Genomic DNA, 16,542 nt, shown 5'->3' on the forward strand with positions numbered 1-16,542 from the left:
CTTCACAAATACCGCAGAAAGCTTCCTGTTACCTGCTTAGTATAATATCAATTCCACATTTGTGTTTCCAATCCCTTCAGAATCTTCTAACCCTCCTTTTCAAAATCATACCCCAGAATCCTTCTCATGAACCTTCAGCAACAATAAAATTGCCTGCTTCCCGGAGAGCATGGCACCGGCTGTCTCTAATCCCTTTGCCTTTCTTCTGCTCTTTCTACTGCATCAGCATATCTGCAACTGACCTATCTTTTGAGACAAGTCACATTCCCTTCCCCATGAAGCCATCCCCTTTATCTTCTTATCCCAAGAGGTTGCTAACTCCTATTATACTGTCCCTGTAAAGTACATTTTGACAGTTAGATGTTATTTTTTAAAAAAATTGTCATATCACTATATATGTTACAAGCTACTTTATTGAAGGGACTGACATATTTTTCTGACTTATGTTATTGCTGGAGCAGTGCCTTGTGAACATTAGGCCACTATGTAAAGTTATTTGTTGGTTAGTTGGTTGGGCTATCACAGAGACATTTGTCAAAAGAAATTATTATACGTTTATTTAATCAAAATGTTTTATTTTAGAAAGTATCCAGTCTTTCTTGACTAAGCAATATAAGTATCAACTTATAAAACAGTTGGAAGCTGAGGTTTGGGGCTGAGAGGTCTAAAATGATGAAACTTCTAAAGAGCAGAAACTCTGCAGATGTATACATGAAAGGGATTCTATGACTGTGATCCATTAAGCGATGGCTGAACATAACTTGGATCTGGCGCATGGGAATCGTAATAATCAGTTGTCTCGTGGGCTTTCCTTTTATTTACCCTCACTCTTCCACCGCTTGCTGTATTTCCTTCTTTTACTTGCCTCTGCCCCTTTTTGAAGATTCTTTTTTACCCTTGGCTTCTGGTTCTTTCTTTCCTTTAACTTTGTCCTCTCCTTCATCACCTTTCTTGTTTTTGGTGTCATTTTGTTCTGTATCTTTGTTCTTCTCAGCATCTCCCTTTTCTTTGTCCTGCTTTCCTTCATCTTCAAAACTCTCCTTTTTCACTTGGGCTTCCTGGCCTTGCGGTATCCCGGCCTCACTCTTCCTCACTTGGGCTTCCTGGCCCTGAGGTATCCCGGCCTCACTCTTCCTCACTTGGGCTTCCTGGCCCTGAGGTATCCCGGCCTCACTCTTCCTCACTTGGGCTTCCTGGCCCTGAGGTATCCCGGCCTCACTCTTCCTCACTTGGGCTTCCTGGCCCTGAGGTATCCCGGCCTCACTCTTCCTCACTTGGGCTTCCTGGCCCTGAGGTATCCCGGCCTCACTCTTCCTCACTTGGGCTTCCTGTGTCTTCAGTATTCCAGTGTTACTCTCCTTTTCTTTGACCTCCGTTCTTATCTTGCCTTTCTCCAATGCAATACCTTTTGCTTTGCTTTTGGACTCCGTTTTGTGCATCGATGTCAAGGACTCATCAGAATCTGTGAATAAGATTTCCTTCTTCAGTGCTTCCTTGTCTTCTCCACTACCCTTAGACTTTGTAGTGCCTCCACTTTTCAGAACCGGGGCTTTGGGAACTGATTTCTTTGCAAGTTCTCCATCTGTATAACCTGGAAATATAACTGAGCACACAACAAAAGCGCATGATTCAGATATCAAGTACTTTCTGTTTATTGCTGCTTTTCCCCGTTACTGGTTTCTTTTTCTTTTCTTTTTATCTTAAAACTGACAAATTGGACATAACTTGAGTTTTTCCTGAAAATATAAAATGGTGGAATGCTACACATAAAATTATAGTAAGTATTGATTCATAACATTCCAGACTCTTTTTAATAAGTTAGAAGATTATTGAAAGAAAAGGTAAAATGTACTATAAATGAACTGGCATTTGTTCAATATATTAAGGCTAATAAATAATACTTAATAGCTAAAGAAGGATGTATTCTGAAAAGAAATAGAATTTTTTTTAGAAAAAATTATGGAAAGAAGCAGTAATTCTTAAAATAGAAAATGGAAACTCAAAATATGTTTTTCATATCGAAAAAAAGCACATCTTATTATGCAAAAGTAATAATAGTACTAGCTGATAATTGTTAAGTGCTTACCACACACTAGACACTCACTGTTCTGAGCACTTTATATGTATTAATTCATTTAACCCTCACAACAACCATATAGGGTAAGTACTCTTATCACTCCCATTTTACAGATGAAGAAACTGAGGCACAGAAAGTTAAAATTAATGTGAATATGGTCATGAAGTTAGTAGGCCGTGGAGTTGGAGTTGAACCTGAGTCATACTTCAGAGTTCAGTTTTAACCACTCCCTACACTGTTTCTTGCAATATTTGCTAACTCTGTTCGCAAAAAATTCAGGTCCCTTTTATCCTGCATAGGTAAGTCAGCTCTGCTGTGCTTCATTTCTATGTTATCTGATGAACTTGAATTTGTTAGCTTCTATTTTTTTAATTTTTATTTTATTATTATTATCTTTTAGTGATTTGATTCCCTGAATTAAGAAAAAAAAGAATATCTGTGATACCAAGGAGAATTGTGTGGATTCTTGGTATGGAGCAGCGGTATGTCTTACTTTGAAAAAAAATCTAACATTTAAATTAATGTAATAGAAAGAATACTGAATTTAAAAACTGAATCAGAACATCTGGGTTTACTATTCCTGCTAGCAGGGTTTATTTGGGTAAATCAGTTAACCCCCAAAGTCTCAGTCCTCATCTTTAGTCTGCTATGCCCCCTTTGCAGAATTATTTAATGATTCTAGACAAACAGTTTAAAGAGCATGACCTTTAGAGACAAACTGGTTCAAATCTTGGCTCTATACTTAACTAGCTGGGTGACTTTGGGCAACCTTCACTTTTTTATCTGTAAAATGGTAGTAGCTACTTCACAGAAGTGTTATGAAGATTAAATAATACTGCCTAAGGAAAGCACTCAGTACAGCACGTGGAATATAGTACGTTGTCGGTAAGTATTGGCTGTTATTATGACCAAGGAGATAGCACAGGCTACAACTCTCTCTCAACTATCAAGACAGGACATTCTTAGCTCTAAACAAATAATTTAGAAGAATGGTTAATTGCATTACAGGAAGATTTCTTGCATAAAAATTATTTGACTTCTTTAAATATTGAAAGCTTTTTGTTACATTTAGAGTTTAATGTTAAAAAACCGATGTACACATAACTGAATTTTATCAGTTGCAAAAGGCGAGAGACACCTGTATTAGGTAAGAAGGTAACTATGAATCAAAATGGATGTTGTAGTTCAGTGTTTTCTGATGTTGTCTCTTTGGTATTTTAAACTTTTGATACCAAAATAAAAATAACATTAGATACCTTGCATTAACGCTTTCTGAACCCTTTTGTGTCTTTTCCTCCCTCGTGCTTGTTCAATAAGATGGGTACTGACATTTTATTCTAGACAAACCCATTTCCAATTTTTAAATGAAAATCAGTGGTAATATATCCCAAGTACTTCTGTATTGAGAGAAACAGTCCAGAATGTATTGATATCTGCCAGTACTACTGTAGGACACAAATTTTGTTTGGGGTATGGTGTGGTGTGGAGAAGAGTGTTTTTCCACCGAAGCTTCAAATTTTAATTCTATGAAATGTACTCCTAACCAAGATGACTTTCTTAATATATGAATAATTTTTAGTTTTACCAACTTTTGTGGGTAATTTGTTTCATGTTTACTACATGATCCATTTTTAACCTAAATTTACCTCCTAAATTGTATAGATTTTGTTAATCAAAACTAATTATTGTAAGATTTAAGGAAACAATCAGTATTTATTCTAGCTATAGTTTTCCTCATTTTATAGAAATTTAAAGAATTTTATTCTTTTCCCTTTTGAAAAATACCTCTAGTCACTTTTAAATAGTATCTTCATACCTATGATTGTTTTAATATTTTTGCTGTATATTTTACATCTCGAATTTAATCAACATAATTAGATTTTCTAGGATTTATTTTTCAGGAAAGTAGTTATCCCACAAATTAAGATTCACTTTATTTCAACTTTTCATTGCAGAAGTAAGGTACAAATTCTAAGTTCTTCTCTCCCTTCTCCCAGATTTCTAGATGGTGCATACATATTTTCTTTACCTGGACCTCACAAGCTCCCTAATGGAAATATTTGTAAACCCTGGCTGAATGTCCATTTATTGCAGGCAGTAGCCTATACAACCAAATTTTAATACAATAGAAAGATTTAATCAAGATCTTGGTGATCATTGTAATGTATTCGGGCTGATTAAAATTTTTAAATTGGATTCATTTTTGTTAAAGCTGAAAGATATCAAGAAATAGCTATTACGTTAATAATTCTAATTTTATGATACTTAAAATAATGTAGAAAATAGACCATGGGCTTTATTAGAAAACTAATCTTAGGTTCTTAATCCAGTGGCTGTCAGGGAGAGCACAGACATGTCTAGACTCTACAAGATCTATTAAGCAATAGGGAGATGAATCATTACAGTTCTTAGGCCATGAATCAACATTTAAAAAGGTCATACACTTATTAGCTACACGTGAAGGTGAGAACATAAGGGACTCAACTTGACAGATAATGAAGTCTGATGGGCTGATTTGTCTTAAATCTCTTGAACAATGGATTAAACCTTAACCTCCTTTTACTAAAACTATCAGCTGGGAAGAATCTGTTTAAAACATTGTCAATAAGAATATATCTTTTAAAAGAGAAAAGTTAAAAGACTAAACTGATTTTTTTCCAGCAACTAAAAAAACCCCATATTCATTAAAAACGAATTCATCTTCGGGAAGGGACTTGACCTCACGGCCCTCCTTCCTTTGTAAGGAGAACACAGCCTGTCACCTTCCCATCTGGGTGGGAAAGGGCATTTGAGGTACAGACACATCATGGCAGCTCTGAATGCGCGTTGTCTCTTGTACTGTGAATCAAAAGAAAATAATTGTCCTATTCAACTTTACCTCCTCCCCCAATCACAAAGCCACCTTTGTTCTAGTGTAAACTGAGAAAGAAGAGTAAGGCTTAAACATGACTAAATATAAGGATATATTTTGCGTTTGTCAGTGTTTGGAATGTTTGAGATGCTTGAAATGCATCTCACTACATTTAAGTCTTACTTCTTATGGTTATATATTTACAGAGTTTTAAAAATTATTCTTGTATTTTGTTTTATGTCATTTCCTTGAAGAGCTGAGCCATGCCTTAAGTAATCCTGACACAGAGAAATCTGAATTTAGAAAACAGTTAAAAGCCAAGCATTACTTTAAGTGGGATGTCTTCTGTTTTTAACTTTTTCGTGTGCTTTTAATTTATAGCTTCTCTAGTAGGTGCATTTATGCATTTACAAACATTTGATTTATAGAAAAGGTTTCAGGACCAATCATAAAAAGGCCTCTATGGTTCAGTATAGGATGCAGTGTGTTGGCCTGGGAGGCGTGCTTACTTCAGGAAGCAAACACTGCTGTTTACCAGCTCTTTAATCCTGGGCCAATGTCTGAGCCAGGTTCCTGATTTATAAGGTGGGGGATGATAACAGGTACCAGGCAGGGTCATGGTAAGAATAACATACCGTTTTTGAAAATGCCTAGCACCGTGCACAGTATATAGTAGGTGCTCAATACTGACGATCCCTTAAAGGTAAAGTTATTTAGAAGGCAACAGAAAGTAGTTAAGATTTTGTTCTTAACTAGTTTTTTTTCTATTAATATGATTCAGTGGGGCTTCACTTACAACTGAAAAAAGAGTTCTAAATTAACAGCAAAGAACTAATGGAATTCAGAAACCAATTTTTCTTTCATTATATTTTGCTGGGAGTCAGTGCCGAGACTATTTCAAAGCTCAGAAGATGGCCAGCGGTTATGACACCCTTTTGTAGGAACTTCATCTCCTCTACAGTGATCTGTCCAAAAATAGTTACTTAAAATATTGCTTGATTCTGGTGAATGGGGACATTTAAAATGACTTTAGAAGCACAAGTATCTATTTTGAGAGTAGAAACAGCCAGGTCAGAAAATAACTATAAACAGTATAAAATATCACAATTGAGAATAGATAAGGAGCTTACCCACAGGAGATAATGCTAAAAATAAAACACAAAAGAAAGATCAGTGAGAATTTTCTAACTTAAGGAAAACCAGACCCCCATGATACCAATGGTAGGTGAATGCAGAAACAGGACCTCCAGGGAGTGTACAACCCTCTGTCTCAGGAGTGTGACTGGCCAAAGGTCTACACCCTATTCCACAGAGAAGGTTATCTTTAGGGGGCCATTTAGTTACTGTGGGGGATTGAATTGTTGGGTGACAATTAACGAACTTGCCACCATGCTTACATTGGCAGCACTGTACAAACAGCTTGGTAAGATTTCATAACCTTGGTATATTAGTGTCTCACAGCTGTGTTCGTGTCGACACGTGGCGGTGTCTTGCTAAGTGGCGTTCATTACTGTTGTTGCGTGTTTTTGTGTGCAGTCGTGAGAATGTCTGAGCTTGAATTAGAGCAATGAACAAACATTAAATTTCTTGTTAAACTTGGCAAGAGTGGAAGTGAAATCAGGGACATGTTAGTCCAGGTTTATGGGGATAATGCCATGAAGAAAATGGCAGTGCATAAATGGGTTAAACATTTTTATCAGGGGAAACAACGTGTCACTGATGAAGAGAGGTCAGCGCAGCCAGTAAGGAGCAGAACTGATGAAAACATTGTAAAAATTCGTCGAATTGTGCGTCAAAATTGTCAGCTGACTGTGAGAAGCATAGCAGACCAAGTAAACATCAATGGGAAATAGTTAGGAAAATCTTAGCGGAAAATCTTGGCATGAGAAAGGTGTGTGCAAAAATGGTCCTGAAGGAGTTCACTAATGAACAAAAGCAAAGGAGAGTCAAAGTTTGCCAAGACCTTTTGGAGAGGCAAGATGATGTTTTGGGCCATGTTATCACTGGTGATGAAAGATGGGTGTACCAATACAACCCTGAAACAAAATGTCAAAGTGCACAATGGAAGTCAGCCAATTCTCCAGGACCAAAAAAGTTCCGTCAGTCCAAATCAAGAGTCAAAATGATGCTACTAATCTTTTTTGATATCAGAGGGATTCTTCATTATGAATTTGTATGAACTAGACAAACAGTTAACAAAGTTTACTATTTGGAAGTGCTGAAAAGGCTGCGTGCAAAGGTTAGATGAAAATGACCTGAACTTTTCTCCCACAATTCATGGCTTTTGCATCACGATAATGCACCAGCTCACATGGCACTGTCTGTAAGGGAGTTTTTAGCCAGTAAATAAATAACTATTGGAACACCCTCCCTACTCACCTGATCTGGCCCCCAATGACTTCTTTCTTTACCCGAAGATAAAGGAAATATTGAAAGGAAGACATTTTGATGACATTCAGGGCGTTAAGTGTAATACGATGACAGCTCTGATTGTCATTCCAAAAAAAGAGTTCCAAAATTGCTTTGAAGGGTGGACTAGGCGCTGGCATCAGTGCATGGCTTTCCTAGGGGAGTACTTCGAAGGTGACTGTAGTGATATTCAGCAATAAAGTATGTAGCATTTTTTCTAGGATGAGTTCACGAACTTAATTGGCAAACTTTGTATCTATTTTACCAAAATTCAAACTATTGCATTGCCTACTTTCACTTTTTTTTTTAATGTCAGTTTTTTACCCACTCTCCTTCAGATCCGTTTGAAAAATGTGTATTGTCGGTCAATTATCAAAATCATTACCTTGTCCTGATACTTACTCTTTACATCGATTTTAGGGGGTTTTCTTTTTTAGTAAAAATTATCCATCACAATATTATAATGAGGAAAACAGGTGTCTTGGGACTATATGCTACCAATAATCTTTGGTAGTAAATGACTAGAATTAAATACAAGACTATTATATTTTGTTACAAAAGGAAAATAGATAATTGAGAATCAAAGTACAAGAAAATCACTTAAGAAATATTGACTACTCTAAAGCAGAAGAACATGGAATACAAAAAAATTTAGGAACAAAAACTGAAAGGTGCTAGACACAGAAATAGGTAAGTTAAGGAAATAATCCAAACTTACTGATTTTTCCGGAACTGTCAACTGCAAGAGACAAAGACAAACACATCAGTAGGTACTGGGCTTTCCTTTCTTCTCCAACCCTAAGCCTCTGCACTGGATGAAATCTGTGTTATAAACAACTAAGTTCCATTTATTTAAATGTGGGAAACTTCTACTTTTCATCCCCCTTCTCTTGGCCTGTTGTAGTTTAAAAAGAATTTGTGATTAGCTATTTTATTTAAAAAGTTTTTATTGAAATATATTTGACATGTAACATTGTACAAATTTAAGGTGTATAACTGGTTAATTTGATACATTTATATATTGTAATAAGATTTCCAGTGTAGAGATAATTAGCATCTCTATCATATTATATAATGATCCTTTCTTTTTAGTGGTTGGAGTAATAAGTTGTAGTTTCTTAGCAAGTTAGATGATTATCATTCAATATTGTTGTCTATATTCATTATACTATGCATTCGATCTCTAGGGCTTATTTACTACTCATTGCAAGTTTGTACCTGTAAACAACATTTGTCCTATCCCACCTCCCAAACCCGTGAAACCACCAATATACTTTCTGTTTTCATAAGTCCGGCTTTTTTAGATTCCAAATATAAATGATACCACACAGTACTTGTATTCCTCTGTCTGATTTGTTCATTTAGCATAATATGCTCAAGGTCCATCTATGTTGTTGCAAATTGCAGGATGTTCCCCTTTCTCATAGCTGAATAATATTCCATCATATATATATCTCTATATCTCTATCTCTGTCTCCATCTCTATATCTACCTTATTGATTCATTGATCGATTGATATGGACGTTTAGTTTAGGTAGTTTCCATATCTTGGCTATTGTGAATAATGCTGTAATATACAAGGGAGTACAGATACCTCTCTGATATCCTGTTTTCATTTCCTTTGGGTATATACCCAGAATGAAATTGCTGCATCATTTGGTAGATCTATTTTTAATTTTTGAAGAACCTCAATATTGTTTTCTATAGTAGCTGAACCAATTTACATTCCCACGAAGTGTACAAGTGTTCTCTTTTCTGCACCTCTTCTCCAACACTTGTCATCCCTGTTCTTGATAGTCCATCTAACTGGTGTGATGTGATATTTTAATATCTCACTGTGGTTTTGATTTGCATTTCCCTGATGATTAGTGATGTTGAGCATCTTTTCATGTATCTATTGGCCACGTGGATGTCTTCTTTGGAAAAATGTCTCTTCAGTTCTTCTCTTCCCATTTTTAAATCAGATTGTTTGTTTTTTGTTATTGAGTTGTATGAGTTATGTTATTCAAATACTTTGGATATTAACCCATTATCTGATATTGGTTTGTAAAAAATTTCCCCCATTCCAAAGGTTGCCTTTTCTGTGCTGAAGCTCTCAAGTTTGACATAATCCCACTTATTTAATTTTGCTTTTATTGTTTGTGCTTTTGATGTCATATCCAGAAAATCAATGCCAAGACTAATGTTGAAGAGCTTCTCCTCTACATTTTTCTCCTAGGAGTTTTTTCGTTTCAGGTCTTATGTTTAAGTCTTTGATCCATTTTGAGTTAATTTTTGTGAGTGGTATAAGATAGGAGTTCAATTTTATTGTTTTGCATGTATTTATCCAGTTATCCCAGAACCTTTTGTTGAAGAGACTATCCTTTTCCCATTGGGTGTTCTTGGCTCCCTTCTGGAATATTAGTTGACCATATATGTGGAGGTTTAATTCTGGGCTCTCTATTCTGTTCCATTGGTCTTTGTGTCTATTTTTTATGCTAGTACCATATTGTTTTGATTACTACAGCTTTGTAGTATAGATTGAAATCAGGAAGCATGATACTTTTGGCTTTGTTCTTGTTCCTCTGGATTGCTTTGTATATTCAGGTTCTTTAGTGGTTCCACACAAATTTTAGGACTGTTTTTTTTCTTCTATTTCTTTGAAATGCCATTGGTATTTTAATGGGGATTGCATAGAATCTATAGATGGCTTTGGGTAGTATGGACATTTTAACAATATTAATTCTTCCAATTCATGAACGTGGAGTGTCTTTCCATTTGTATCATCTTTGATTTCTTTCAGCAAAGTCTTGTAGTTTTCATTGTACATATCTTTCACTTCTTTAGTTAACTTTATTCCTACGTATTTTATTGTTTTTTGTTGCTATTGTGAATGGGATAGTTTTATTTTTTTCAGATGTTTCATTATTAGTGTATAGGAATGGAACTGATTTCTCTATGTTGATTTTATATCCTGCAACTTTACTGAAATTGTTGATTAGTTCTAATAGTTTTTTGGTTGAATCTTTGGGATTTTCTATATATAAAATCATATTATCTGCACAAGTGACAATTTTACTGCTTGCTTTCTGATTTGGATGCCTGTTACTTCTTTGTCTTGCATAATTGCTCTAGCTAGTACTTTCAGCACTACTGAATAAGAGGTGAGAATAGGCATCATTTTCTTGTTCCTGATCTCAATTGAAAATCTTCCAATTTTTCTCGAGTATAATCTTAGCTGTGTTTATGTTGTATATGACCTTTATTATATTTAGCTGTATTCCTCATATACCCAAACTGTCCAGGTTTTTCTTATCACGAAATGATGTTGTGTTTTGTCACGTGCATTTTATGCATCTATTGAGATGATCATACAGTTTTTTTATCTTTTATTCTATAAAGTGATGTATTACATTGATTTACACATGTTAACCAGTCTTTCATCCCAGGGATAAATTCTGCTTGGTCATGGTGTATAATCATTTTAATGTGTTCTTGCATTCAGTTTGCTAATATTTTATTTAGAATTTTTGTATCTATTTATTAGGGATATCAGTTTCGTTTTCTTGGAATGTCCTTGTCTGGTTTTGTCATTAAGGTAATGCTGGCCTCATAGAATGAGTTTCGAAGTGTTCACTTTTCAAATGTTTGGAAGAGTTTGTGAGGGATTGGCATTAATTCTTCTTTAAATGTTCGGTAAAATTTACAGTGAAGCCATCTGGTCCAGAGGTTTTCTGTGTTGGGAGGTTTTAGGTTACTGAGTCTATTTCTTTACTCATCATTGGTCCGTACAGATTTTCTATTTATTCCTAATTCAGTCTCGGTAGGTTTTATGTTTCCAGGAATGTTTTAATTTCTTCTAGGTTATCTAATTTGTTGGCATACCGTTGTCCTATGTATTTCTGTAGTATGAGTTGTAATGTCTCCTCTTTCATTTCTAGTTTTATTTATTTGAGTCTTCTCTCTCTTTTTTCTTAGTTTAGCTAAATGTTTGTCAACTTTTTTTGTCTTTTAAAAAAACCACCTGTTAGTTTTGTTAATCCTGTCTATTGTGTTTCTTGTCTCTATTTCATTTGACTCCAATCCTTTATTCTGCTAACTTTGGATTTGTTTTTCTTTTTCTAGTTTCTTGTGCTATAGTTAAGCTGTTTACTTGCGATCTTTCTAATTTCTTCACATATGCATTTTCACCATAAATTTTCCTCTCAGAATTGCTTTTGCTGTATTCCATAAGTTTTGATATGTTGTATTTTGGCTTCCATTTGTTTCAAGATAATTGTTTAGTTTTATTTTTTGACCCATTGGTTGTTCAGCAGTGTGTTATTTAGTGTCCACATATTTGTAGATTTTTCAGCTTTCCTCTTATTGTTGACATTTAGTTTCATACCATTAAGGTCAAAAAAGATATCTGGTAAGATTTCAATCTTCTGAAATTTGCTAAGATTTATTTTATGTCCTATAATATGATTTGTCTTGGAGAATGTTCCATGTGCACTTGAGAAGAATGTGTGTTCTACTGCTGTCGCGTGGAATGTTCTATACACGTGTGTTATGTCCATTTGGTGGGAAGTTGGTTTAACGCCCATGTTACCTTGCTGTTTTCTGTCTGGATAATCCACCCATTGTTGATAGTGGGGTACTGGAGCCCCCTAATATTACTGCCTTGTCTATTTCTCCCTCCAGATCTGTTAGTATTTGCTATATATATATATATATATATATACATATGCTCCAATGTTGGGTGTGATTGTTATATAAATGATTATTATATTTTGTATTGATCCCTTCATCATTATATAATGACCTTCTTTTTCTCTTGTTACGGTTTTTAGCTTAAAGTTTATTTTATCTGGTATTAGTATGACTATTTCCACTTTCTTTTAGTTTCCACTTGCCTGGGGTCTCTTCTTCTATCCCTTCACTTTGAGCCTCTGTGCCTTTAAAGCTGAAATGAGTCTCCTGTGGGCATCCTACAGTTGAGTCTTGTGCCACTCTGTGCCTTTGGATTTATGAATTCAATCCACTTATGTTTAAAGTGATTATTGATGTGTAAGGACTTACTACTGCCATCTTACTGTTTTCCTTCAGATTTTTTTTTTTTTTTTGGTCTCACTATTATTTCTTTTTCCATCTGTTTCTGCCTACCTTTGTTAGTTAGTGGTTTACTGTGGTGATATGCTCAGTGTCTCCTTTTTCTTTTTTGCAAATCTTCTCTAGATTTTTGCCTTGTGGTTATCATGAGGCTTACATAAAACATATCTCGTGCATAAAAGTCTATTTAAGGCTGATAGCAACTATTTTCATTCACCTATCAAGCTCCACCCTTTACTCCTTCTCTTTTATATTTTTTATATCACAATGTATCTCTTTTTATGCTGTGAATGTGTTAACAAATTATAGTAGCAATAGTTATTTTAAATGCTCTTTTACTTTAACTTTTACATTATAGTTAAGTGGGTAACACATCATTCCAATATAGAGTCACTGTTTTCTAATTCTGACGTAATTTTTCACTTTTACCACAGTGTTGTGCATGTTCATGTTTTTATGTTGCTGATTAGGATCTTTTCATTTCAGCTTGCAGCACTCCTTTCAGCATTTCTTATAAGGCAGGTCTAGTGGTGGTGAACTCCCTCAGTTTTTCTGGGAAAGCCTTTATTTTGCCTTCATATTTGAAGGATAACTGCTGGACAAAGTATTCGTGGCTGGCAACTCTTTGAATATATCATTTCCCTTTCCCTGGCTTGTAAAGTTTCTGCTGAGAAATCTGCTGATAGTCTGCCTAATGGGAGTTAATTTGTAGTTTAATTAATTAATTCCCTCATTCTGCTATCTTTAAGATGATTTCTTTATCATTTGTTTTTAACAGTTTCATTATAATGTGTCTTGGAATGGTCTTTTTGCACTGAGGTAATAGGGTGTCCTATTAGCTTCATGGACTCGTATGTCCAATTCCTTCCCAAGGTTTGGGAAGTTCTGGGCTATTATTTCTTTAAATGAACTCTCTGCCTCCTTCTTCCTCTCTTTTCCTTCTGGCACACCAATTATTCTTTCTGATCAAATCTGATAATTTCATGGGGTTTCTTCACTTTTTTAAAATCTAAGTTCACTATCCTTTTGTTACTGAATTATTTTTATATTTCTATCCTCCAAGTCATTTATTCTTTCTTCCATCTGTCTCCCCTTTACCTATGTACTCTATTGTATCCTTCATCTCAATTCTTCAGCTCTAGAATTCATATAGTTCTTTTTTATGTTTTCAGTCTCTTAGGTGAAGTGCTCCCTCTGTCAATTTTATTACTGAATTCATTGAATCGTCTTTCTGAATTTTCTTGTAGCTCATTGAATTTCTTCATAACAAATACTTGAATTTTCTGTCAGTTAAAACACAATATTCTGTGCCTTAGAGTTTGGTTGCTGGAGAATTATCATTCTGTTTGTGATACTTATTTCCTTGATTTTTCGCAGTATTTGATGATATATGCTTCTGCTTTTTCATTTGACATAGCAGACACATCCTTAGTTAAAAATTTATATTTACTTTGTTACAATTCAGGCTGGCAATTAGAAATCTTTTTTTTTTTTTTAATTCCAGAAGGTGGCACTGTAACTGGTTTGTGATTTCTCCTCCAGGACCTGGCTTTGAAAGCTGCAATTGGGAGCACACAGAAAGAGCTGTCAGAGTAGGAGGAGATATGGCTTAGCACCTCCGGCTTTGGGGGTGCCCGCAGCTGGTAGGGGGATCCTTGATTGGGATACTCCCAGAGGTCCGTGGGCAGACCTGCTGATATCCGAAGCAGACAACAGAAAATGCATTCCTTCAGTGCTCTTTGATATTCTTGTCTGCCTCTTTCCCTTTCTTCTCATTCCTCCAAGTCGTGGAGGTCCCTCCTCTGATACTCAGGTGCTGCTGTACAGAAATGGGTCCCGCCAGGTGCAACCTACACAACGGGGAGCCAGTTGATCACTCACCACTTTCACTTTCCACCTTCTCTGGGGAAGACATTGCTACCGCACTGCCCAAATCCATGGCCTTGAAGTGTGGCCATGGGGAGGTGGGGCGAGTTCCTCCCTCTGCTCTGCCTCAAAACTCATCTCTTTCCAACTCCAATGGCATGATGGATTCCCCTGACAGGCAGGGTGGACCTCGACAAATTCTCTATTGGCTGTGGGCATCTGCCCAGTTTTGCACTCTCCGGGTTTCATTTTTCCTGATTACAGGGAGTGGGGGTGGGGCAGGTTCATTGACTTCCTTGGATCTGCTGCCCCCACCAAAGTCCCATCTGCCCACTTTCAGAGGGCAGGAGGGTAGAAGCTCCCGGATATCCTGTTAATGTGTAGAGGCACTTAAGTTATGATGTCTAATCAAAGGGGGGAAAAAAAAGAAACAACTCACTCTCTTAATTCTGATGTCACTGTGATTAGTTATTTTAAATTATCTTTTCATTATTCATCAGAAATTTTGTCCAGAGTTTCAACATTACAATTTATAAAATAGGGGATATACGCGTATAATGGTCTTGCTTAGGAAATGTGTGCTAACACTAGTCACTGACATTGTTTTATAAAATGAGGTACATTTGTGGCTGGGCACTAAAATATGGGTATATCTCTTATGTTGATGTCACTTGGTACATCTATCATTAAAAAGCACAAAATGATAAGAAAGAATTGTGAGAAACATAATACCCAGGATTATGTTTACCGGGCATAAAAATGGGGTATTTAAACTCTAGAGCAGGGGTTGACGAAGTATAGCCCACAGAACAAATCCAGCCTGCCTCCTGTTTCTGAATGTCCTGTGAGGTAAGGATGAATAACACATTCTTAAATGGTTGAAAAGAAGTAAGAATATTTTGTAATATGTGGAAATTATATGAAATTCAAATTTTAATGTCTACAAATAATGTCTTATTGGGATACATCCATTCTCTTTCTTTTACATACTGTCTACGACTGCTTTTGTGTTACAACAGCAGAGTTGAGTAGTTGTGACAGAGACATTATGGCTTGCAAAGCTTAAAATATTTATTATCTGGCCCCCTGCAGAAAAGTTTGCATACATCGACCCTAGAGAGACACTAAAGTACTAGAAATAGATTAGGAACTTACTAGTGAGTACTTCCCTACTCTTATTTCCCTAATTCTTTCTTCTAAGGTATCACCAAGACCCCTAGCAGAATGCAGTGGTTTAATAGTGGGGCAGCAGGTCCCTCAGTTGTTATGAGAACCTGCTGCTTCTCACCACCTGTAAACTCTCACTGTGGTCAACGCTACTGTCATCTGTAATTGCTCTATTTTAACCCTTGCCTTCCAATCAATCCCAATGCAGCAGCCACAGGAATCCTTTTAAAGTTTCTGGTGAGATCAGGTCATTCCTCTGTTTAAGATCCACCACCGACTCCCCAGGTCTTGCTTGAGCCAAAGTCAGTCATTACAGCACCTTTCAAAGGAAGATCCCAGAAGATCTGTCCCTCCATCTCTCTTTGGTAGTTTTTCTTCACCTTATTTTTCATTCTGCTGCAGCCTCTTGCTTTCCCTCAAACAGCCTGAAAACGTTCCTGCTCCTGAGTGATTTACTCATTGTCCTCTTTACCCAAAATACTCTCCCCTCAGATATCTGCATGACTGATTATTTCACCACTTTCATGTTCTATCTAGTAGTTTCATCAATCGCTGAGAATAGGATGTTGAATTTCCCAGCTATAATTGTGAATTTTTCTATTTCTCTTTTCAGTTCTATTAGTTTTCCTTCCCACAAATTTTGAAGCTCTATTGTTTGGTACATACACACATTTGGGATTTCTGAGTCTTGTTGGTGTATTGATTTTTTTTTTTTAATCATTATGTAATGTTTCTCTCTTTATTCCTGGTAAATTTTTGCTCTGAGGTCTACTTTATGTAATATTAATATAGCCATTCCTTTTTTTTTAAAATTAATGCTTTCGTGGTTTTTATTTTCTATCCTTTTATTGAGAAATTTGAGGTGAATTTCTTATAGATAGTATATAATTAGATCATGTTTTTCTAAGCTACTCTGCTAAGTTTTTTAAAGGCATTCCTTTTGCAGGTTCACAGAAATATTAAGAAGAAGGTAGAGAGGTTTCCCATGTACCCCCTGCCGGCACACATGTATGGCCTCTCTAGTTATCAATTCCCCCCACCCCTCTCTGCTCTGTGGTACATCTGTTACGATTGATGAACCCATAGTGACACATCACTCACC

At 36.0% G+C, this 16,542-nt stretch overlaps 1 protein-coding gene across 1 annotated transcript in view; it reads right to left on the reverse strand.

The window, feature by feature from the left end:
• Positions 1-772: 772 nt before the first annotated feature.
• The window catches only part of TSBP1 (testis expressed basic protein 1), a 70,305-nt gene continuing 54,535 nt past the window's right edge, over positions 773-16,542 (reverse strand). The window contains exons 25-27 of the mRNA XM_033103166.1: positions 8,056-8,076; positions 6,059-6,073; positions 773-1,603 (exon numbers count right to left, since the gene is read on the reverse strand). Coding sequence (XP_032959057.1) covers positions 858-1,603; positions 6,059-6,073; positions 8,056-8,076 — 782 coding nt within the window. The 3' untranslated portion in view covers positions 773-857. The remainder of the gene's footprint in view (positions 1,604-6,058; positions 6,074-8,055; positions 8,077-16,542) is intronic.

This window comes from Rhinolophus ferrumequinum, chromosome 3 (assembly GCF_004115265.2).
Source record: "Rhinolophus ferrumequinum isolate MPI-CBG mRhiFer1 chromosome 3, mRhiFer1_v1.p, whole genome shotgun sequence".
Classification (NCBI taxonomy): Eukaryota; Metazoa; Chordata; class Mammalia; order Chiroptera; family Rhinolophidae; genus Rhinolophus; species Rhinolophus ferrumequinum.